The 8698-nt window shown below is 47.8% G+C and overlaps 1 protein-coding gene across 1 annotated transcript; it reads right to left on the bottom strand.

Moving 5' to 3' along the window:
- Positions 1-4541: 4541 nt before the first annotated feature.
- On the bottom strand, positions 4542-8677 carry MAD2L1BP (MAD2L1 binding protein). The gene is made up of 3 exons (XM_006148520.2): positions 8565-8677; positions 7801-8066; positions 4542-5258 (listed from the first exon to the last, which is right to left on the bottom strand). The coding sequence occupies exons 1-3, from the start codon at positions 8608-8610 to the stop codon at positions 4746-4748; spliced, it is 825 nt and encodes a 274-aa protein (XP_006148582.1). The 5' UTR covers positions 8611-8677; the 3' UTR covers positions 4542-4745.
- Between the last annotated feature and the right edge of the window lie 21 nt (positions 8678-8698).

The raw sequence follows: 8698 nt of genomic DNA on the forward strand, positions 1-8698 counted from the left end.
CTCTCACTCTGTCCCTCTCTGGTCAAATGAAAATAAGTAAATAAAGGAAGAAGGGAAGAAAGAAAAGTTAAATAAGGTAACCCTTTAGGGGGGAAAAAAAAGAAAGAAAAACACACAGAGCATGCATACTTGTATGCCCAAAGTCCCTACAGGAGAATAGAGAAGGGATTGCAGGAGGCTATACTCCCTGGGGAGTGCTCTCACTTTCCTACTCCAGCAGGTGCGTGTACCCTGTAACAAATTTTAAAAACAAAACTTGGGATCCCTCCTGGCTCTAAAATAAAAACTGCCATTAATCCCCTCACCCCTGCCCAGGTTTTACAGAATGGCCTGAGATTCCCTGCAGCCTTCAGAGGTGTCTCTTTACCCCTTCCACAGGGCTGGCTGCTCTGCTGGAGACAAAGGATGAGCTAAGTAATACACCTCGGGAAGAGCCTGGAGAGAGGAACCCCGTCAACTGCCACCTACATTAACCCACCTTGGGCTCCACAACAGTTGCTTCTATTTTTTTTTTTAATAATTATTTTTTATTTAACTTATTTTAATTTGACCAGAGAGGTTCAGAGAGAGAGAGAGAAAGTAAGAAAGCAAGCCACCAGGTCCGGGACTTGAACTGCAGTTAGCCATGTGGGAGTTCAGCACCCTTAACCACCATGCCAAAACAGTTGCTTATAGACGTAAATGGTAGCAGCCTATGAAACACCAGACCGCCCCACCCCATCCCGCAACTGGGGCTCTTCACTCCCTGAGATATAGACTGCTTCTTTAAATCCACCTCTGGAATCTCCAGCAAAGGACAAACACGAACAGGTTCCTCGGCAAGCTTGTTGCTAGAGAAGATGGGCTTCATTGTTAATATTATGAATTGTTCTTTTCATTTCTGGATTCCTTTGGAGAAGACTCACAAAATTAGAATGACCTGGGCCCCAATGCCAAGCCAGTGGAGAAATAAAGTGTCTAAATTACTCAGGTAATTACTTTGTTTTGTTCATCTAGCCATTGTTTATGAAGCCTTTTAAAATCAGTATGAGGCCCAGCCTTAGTGGCGCAAGTGGTAGCAGGATAAACTGCAGCGTCGGAAGCCACGTGGCTAAGAGCGAACCCACAGCCCTAGCCAATTTGAAAGCACTCCAGGTACACGTGTGCCCCAGATCCTGACAAGCTGGGGCTCAGGAAGGGGCTCACAGACCCTATGAAGGATCCCTCTCATGCTCTCTAATGAATAAAATAAGTATTTGAGGGAGCTGACTTGGCTGACTCTATCTTTCATCTCAAAACTATCTAGAACCCCTGTGTTCACAATTCTATTCTTTAGTGAGACTTCCTCGCTCTTCCTTTCTCTAAGTGGCAGAGGGCCCAAATCCTCTTCTGTCAAGTAACAGGATCATACAGAAAAATAGCCAAAATTCTGGCTGGTGAAAATGCAGGCTTCAAGGGGTGAAAGCACAGAAAAGAACCAAATGTACTGTTTTCATCCATTCCACGTTTACTCAGCACCTAATTTCTTTTTTTTGAGAGGTTTTTGCTATAGGGCACATGCGTTCACCAGAAAGACAGAGACAGAGAGACAGAAAGAAAGAAATCATCCCCCGGGGGGATGGCCATGCCACAATCCCTTCTCCTCCATTCTCCTCTTGGGTTCATTAGGCATGCACGCACATGCACCTAGCATGAGTTTAAGCCACCGGGTCTGGGACTTGAACCTCAGTCGATTACATGGGAGTCCAGCGACATAGCCATTACACCAACTGCTGGTCCCTACTCAGCACCTATTAATGGCAGGCTCCGTGTCAGGAACCAGAATCTGAAGCCAGAAGGGAGCCCTGCAATTTCATAACCTTTGACATTGCAAACGGCTGATTATTTCAGAGTAAAACTCGTGGGACATATAGCACAGTGAAAAACACTCAGCCTCTGGAGCCAGGTGGACTGTGTTTGAATCCAGGTCTCACCACTTAGGTAAGTAACTTAGTCACCCCAAGCCTCGCTGTATAATGGAGGCAATAATACATACATCACAAGGCGTTAGGATTAGATCACGTATAAGTGCTTAATACATAGTACATATGTTATATACTACAATAAGAAAAAGTATATATTTTACGGCCAACAAGTAGTATGGAGGTTAAGGCAGGTGAATTCCATATAGCTGATGCTGCAGTTCAAGTCCCAGGCTTGAAACTCCCACTGGGCATACATGCATGCGTGCCCAAAAATCCCAAAAGGAGACTGGAGAAGGAATTGTGGAGTGGTCATCCCCCCCTGGGGAAATGATTTCTCACTTTCCCTCTTTCTCTCATTTCTTCCAGCAAAGTGCACATGCCCTATAGCAAAACAAAAACTAAAAATAAGTATATATTTTAAACTTCATACTGTTTCAAGCACTCTACTCCATTACCTAATCGTACAGCCTTTCAATGCATGTATCCTTGTCCCTATTTATACAAGGGTCTTCAAAAAGTGCATGGAAAATACATATAAAAACTATGCAAGAATTTCAAAGGTTTTTTTTGGTGCCAAAATAAACTTGTACTTTAATACCATTTTTCCACAAATTTTTTGAAGTCCCTTCACATGCATGCGCGCGCGCACACACACACACACACACACACACACACACACAACCTACTTCTAATACCAGCAGGTAAAGATTCCATCTTCAACTTGCTTCCAGAAAATGAACAAGTGGTTTCCTCCTCCAGGGACCAAACGCATGAACACTAGGTGGTAGGACATACCAAGCCAGGGAGGATAGCAGCAAGGATAAAGATGGTCAAATCAGATGTGGCTGAAGAACTGCCACAGGAAGGAGGGCAGGGCAATACTGTCATCAGTAGCTGGAAGTAGCCACCCAACAGCTGTAGAGGAGACAGGCTGGGCAGAACCACAGAGGGAACATCTGGCCTCAGAGCAAATCTCATAGGAGGCCAGGACAATCCTGGGGCCTTCAGTGTGCAGTTCAATCAGGCTTTGTGAAGACCTGCTTAGTTTCCTTTTCTCAGCCCTTCTCATAGAATATGCTTCTCAGATTTAAAAGGCAAAACAGACCAGGTTTACCAGTACTACAGGATAGTTGGAAGTGGCTGCGGGGCCTCCCCCAGGTCTCAGTTCCCCAAGCCTAGCCCCTGACAAGTATTCAATGGAGGTTGCCTTAATTAAGACTAACATGCAGCCGCTTTCCCCCATCCTAACTGCTCACCAGCATCTGACCCTCAAAGCTATAGGTGACTGTTGAGTAACAGCTGTAGCCACTGTTGAGTGAAGAGTCCTGCGAGGAGCTCCTTCCCCCTCACCATTTTCAGGAAACCCACTCGGAATTTACTCTAGACCAAGCACAGGGCTGTCACTGAGTGGCTTGGTAAGCTAAGCTCCTTACCAGAATTTTGACCCCATCAAAGGTGATCCCTGCCTTGGGCATATAGAATTTAAGTTACAAACATCAGTTTGGGACAAGAAACCTGGGCTAGAAGTTAGCTGACGAGGACCCTAGAACCAGTTCTGCTATCGAACTACTTATAGAACCTGGGGCAAATCACTTAACTTCTCAGACTGGCCTAGGGCTGATAGAGATAAAAAACAGAATTAGTAGAAATCTTGGGGCCAGCAGGTTGCATGGTAGTGAGGGCACTGGATCTCACATTGTCAACCTGGCCGTTCAAGTCCTAGATCCAGCAGCTTGATAAACCATGTGCGTGCTCAAAATCCTGAGATGAGAATGGAGAAGGGATTGTGGTGTAGCCATTCCTCCCCCGGGGGAGGGATTTCTCACTTTCTCACCCTCTCTCTCTCACTAGTGCCTGTGCCTTATGGCAAAAACCTAGGGGAAAAAGTTTGTTTATTTTTTCTATTAGTGTGTGTGGGACAGAGAGAGACAGCACTCTGACAGGGTCCTGATGCTATGGTACATGCCCACCTTTAGCCAGCCTGGGGACATGGGCACACTCATCCTAGGGGCGGGGCAGTCTCTGAACCCTCTCACGTGGGTCGACCTCAGGGAACATTGGGATTTAGGGCTGCACCTGCGTCCTTGCCTCCAACCCCTGGCATTGTGACACAGGTATTCTCGTCGCTGCGTTTTAAGGATTAGAAAATCGAGGCTAGAAAGATGAGGGAAGTGGCCCCAGGTCTGGCTGCAGAGCCAGCGTCATTAACCGCTACACCGCATAGCTTCCCCGGTGGTCCAGCCTCCGGTACCTTTGCCCTCTGAAGTCCTAGATCCAGCAGCTTGATAAACCATGTGCGTGCTCAAAATCCTGAGATGAGAATGGAGAAGGGATTGTGGTGTAGCCATTCCTCCCCCGGGGAGTGATTTCTCACTTTCTCACCCTCTCTCTGGCGAGTAATATGCCATGTAGCAAAACTGAAAAAGAAGCAGAAATCCTGGAAGCCCTGGAGCAGAGGACGAAGAGAAAGACAAAATACTCTTCCCAAGCCTGAAAAGTCTTTCAAAATCAAAGAGCCACTTCCACAGGATTATGTCTATGGGCCCAGAAACACTTGACCCAGCACCTTCTAGAAAATCAACCTCTGATTCAAAGAGATGTTGTTCAATGATGATTATTAGTCACAGCCACATCCCATCACCCCACCAGGAAGTCTGAGGACACAGCCAAATGGACAGAACCTTCTTCTCTCATCAGGAAGCCCATCCAGCTCCAAGCAAGAGCTGGTGACTTTATGCCACTAGGAGAAAAAGAATGAATTAATACAGCCATTGTGTTTTCATGATTAAGAAGCACTCGCAGTCACTCATGGAAGCCTTTCAGCGTCACTGGTGCCTGGAACCAAATGTAATCCTCCCAAGCCGTGACTGGGATAGAAGGTCTGCCACAGGACAGGGTCACAGTCAATTTGTGACCCCGGGTGGGCACTCGGTAGTTAAGCTTCGGTCGAAACCAATCTTCTCCGCAGTCGCGGTGCCCCTGTGCCATGACGATGGTGCCCATGAGCGGAGGAGCCTGCAGCTCGCTAAAGGCGTCAGCCATGAAAATGGCTCGGAAGAGACGGCGCAGACAAGCTGCTGTGCTCAGGCCCTGGTCCACGACGTCAGGTGCCAGTCGGGACAAGTCGAGTTCGTAGAACTCCTTGGGGCTTAGGGCACTGCCCCCAAGAAGGATCAGCACTCGTGGTACTAGGGTCCGGGCAAAGAAGCCCTCTAGGTGGCTGAGGACGTTCTCCAGTTCTGCCAGGGCTTGTTGGCATTTTCTGTTGCTCACTTCAGCAGTGGCCCGAGGTTTCTTCCTCACCATGTCCTCTGCCTGTGATGACAAAGAATGAAAAACGACAAAGCAGGTGGAAGCAGATGCCCTTTGAAGAACCCTGGTGGGGAACCAGCAGTTAGCGTAATGGCTATGTCGCTGGACTCCCACGTAGTGGACCGCGGTTCGCGTCCCGGACCTGGTGGCTTAAAAACTCAAGCTGGGCGCATGTGTGTGCATGCCCAAGATCCCGAGAGGAGAATGGAGAAGGGATTGCAGCGTGGCCATCCCCCCTGGGGGGTGATTTCTTCCTTTCTGTCTCTCTGTCTCTCTCTGTCTGCCTGGCGAGCGCATGCACCCTATAGCAAAAACCTCTCCAAAAAAAAAAAAAAGAATCCTGTTGGGATGTGCAGACAGACTTATGGGACTAGATCTCTGGCTTAATGAACTGCCATAGCCAAAACAGTGGGTCTTACCAGAAGACATCCTACGTAAAGGAAAATGTATCCTTTATACAAAACCCAAATCCTCCCACACTTAGGAAAACAAAGACAGTGTTCTGAAGCCGGAGGGCGTCCAGATAGAAGCAACTACAACAGCCATGAAGATTTGGTAGTATGGCAGAAGGTGGCCAAGTTTTGCTATACACGGAGTGATAACAGGAATAAGAACTATTTGGTTTGACAGAGATTATTCTGAGGTTGGTCTTCCAGTTTAAGATGACAAATTGAGGGCCCGGCAGGTGGTGTGGTGATTAAGGGTGCTGGACTCCCGCAAGGTCAACCATGGTTCAAGTCCCAGACCTGGCAGCTTGCTTTCTCACTTTCCCTCCCTGTCTCCCTTCATCCCTCCCTGGTCAAATTAAAACAAACAAACAAAAAAATAAAGTTAAATAAAATAATTCTAGGGACCAGCAGTTAGCATAATGGCTATGTCGCTGGACTCCCATATAGTCAACTGTGGTTCGCATCCCGGACCCGGTGGCTTAAGATTCATGCCGGGTGTGGGTGCAGGCATGCCCAAGATCCTAAGAGGAGAATGGAGGAGAAGGGATTGCAGCATGGCCATCCCCCCTGAGGGGTGATTTCTCGCTTTCTGCCTCTCTGTCTCTCTCTGTCTGTCGAGCGCACGCGCCCTATAGCGAAAACCTCTCAAAAAAAAAATTCTAAAATTTTTTAAAATGATGACAAATTGAACGCATGCTTATTTGTGCTTCCACCTGAAATACTACTAAATAAAAAAAGACGAAGGAAAGAAAGGAGAACAAAAGAGAAAAGGAAAGGGAGAAAGAGAACTCCCAAAGACAAAATAAACAATACTAGCCAAAGGTAACCTCGAAGTTATAGAAGACAGAAAACAGATGGAAGAGTTAAAAATTCAAGAGACCTGGGGCCTGCAGGTGGCATGCTGGTGGGGATGCTGGATTCCCACATGGCCGACCGCAGTTCAGATCCTGGACTTGGTGGCTTGCTTTCTCTTTCCCCTTCTCTCTCTCTGTTCAAATTAAATAACAATAATAGATTAAATAAATAAATAATTCTTGAAAAAAAAGTTCAAGAGACCTCAATACCAAGTGCTGACAGAGGGGACCCTCCATAAGAAGGAAACCAATTTATACTGCAGAACCCCAGAAGTGTTCAGGAACAGGCCATATGGGCACAATAGAAAGCAAAAGTGGACACAAGGGACTGAATGAAAACAGGTGAGAGAATGTCTATACCATCTGCCAATATCCTTTCCCACCTAGAGATAAAATTTTCCAAATTAAGAAAAAATTAAAGATCCTTTAGGAACCAGCAGTTGGCATAATGGTTATGTCGCTGGACTCCCATGTAGTCAACTGCGGTTCGAGTCCCGGACCCGGTGGCTTAAACTCACACTGGGTGCCGTGCATGAGTGCCCAAGATCCCGAGAGGAGTATGGAGAAGGGATTGTAGTGTGGCCACCCCCCTGGGGGGGGACTTCTTGCTTTCTGTCTGTCTCTCTCTACCTACCTACCCCCCCCCCCATCTTTCTGGCAAGAGCACACACCAGATAGCACCACCCTCTCCAAAATAAAAAAGAAAGAAAAGAAAGATCCTGTAAAAATATAACTGCCAGGACCAGCAGATGGCGTGGTGGTTAAGGCGCTCGACTCCCACACAGCTGACTGAGATTTTAATCCTGGACCTGGCAGTTGGCTTGCTCTCTCTCTGTCTTTTTCTCTCTCTCGTGAGGGCATATACTCTATAGTAAATTAAAATAATGACAATTATAAAATTAAATGAAATACATAATTCTTTTTTAAAAAATTAAAAAATATATCATTGCCAAAAAGGAAAGACGTCAACAGAAGTGTTAGTAAAGAAAATCAAGGAAGTAGTCTCCCAGAAAGTAAGGGGGGGAGGGGGGGAGGAGATAAAGATTTGGAAAGAAAAGAAACTATAGAGACAGTTCATAAGTCCAAAGGCAACACATAACAGTTTCAACACGAGAGAAAAAGCCCCTGCAGCTGCTTAGGCTGAGGGCCCAGAAGACTCGTCGGACCCCCTTTCTACTACTGGTCTGTCAGCGAAGAGCAACCAAGTCATGCCACCATCTTTCCCACAAAGCCTGTACCCACCTGGGGAGACGGTTTTCGGTAGAAGTGCTTAAGCTGTTCGTAGGGCAGAGGGAGCTGCTGGCGCTGGTACATGATATGCTTTAGAAGTTCACAGGTAAACCGACAGCAGCCTTCCTGGCTCACAGGCCCGGGAAACACCACCGGCACCATGCAATCTCTTGCGCAAAACGGCTCCAAAGGGTTGGGAGGTTCCTGGGCACATGCCATCTCAAGTCGTTCTATCTGGGAAGCGTGAGTTTCTTCGGACTTCTCATACCATTCCATATCTGGTAAGCAAACAAAAGACCAAAAACTTAAAAAAAAGAAAAACCTAAAAGCTAAAATCAGCCTTTTCATTCCCTGTGGCCTCTATGTCAGCCACTACTGCGATAGGACACCCCGGACACGCACATACTCCTGTGCAGCCGTGGCAGGAACAGATTCCTGATCCCCGTTGCCTACGGTACTTTGACGTGCCGGCAGGACAGTGGGGGGTTTCGGAGGCAACGCCCAGGGCTCGGTTCACAAAGCGGCAGGCCCTCCCTGCTATGGGAAGTGAGTCGTAAAGGTAGTTAGGCAGTGTCAAGGACGCTGAAAGACAGGCGGACTGGGAACCTCCTCCACCCACTGCGATGAAGACTGGCAGCCGGAGCGGGGCGGGACGCCAGGAAATGAGAGGAAGGGAAGCGTGATCGGAGGAGTCAGAGGCTAACTGACTGGAAGGAGCCGCAGCAGGGGAGAAACGGGTCCCCAGGACTCCCCAAGGCCTGGAACCCACACCTTACCAAGGACTGCCACCGGAGACAGGACTTCTGGCTCCGACGCCGCCATCAGGACTGACTCCCTCTCCTCCCTGCAGTTAGAATAGGCGCCCCGCGGGGCACCATGGGAAACTCGCACGGCCACTTCCGACTCGGCA

Source organism: Tupaia chinensis, unplaced genomic scaffold (genome assembly GCF_000334495.1).
Source record: "Tupaia chinensis unplaced genomic scaffold, TupChi_1.0 Scaffold000238_1, whole genome shotgun sequence".
In the NCBI taxonomy this organism is placed as follows: domain Eukaryota; kingdom Metazoa; phylum Chordata; class Mammalia; order Scandentia; family Tupaiidae; genus Tupaia; species Tupaia belangeri.

Excerpts from the sequence above, each read along its gene's own strand:
- MAD2L1BP (XM_006148520.2), bottom strand. The coding sequence starts at position 8,610 with ATGGCGGCGTCGGAGCCAGAAGTCCTGTCTCCGGTGGCAGTCCTTG. Across the intron at positions 8,067-8,564 it reads GTCTCCGGTGGCAGTCCTTG|ATATGGAATGGTATGAGAAG; the intron begins GTAAGGTGTGGG and ends TTTGCTTACCAG. Across the intron at positions 5,259-7,800 it reads ACCGAAAACCGTCTCCCCAG|GCAGAGGACATGGTGAGGAA; the intron begins GTGGGTACAGGC and ends TTGTCATCACAG.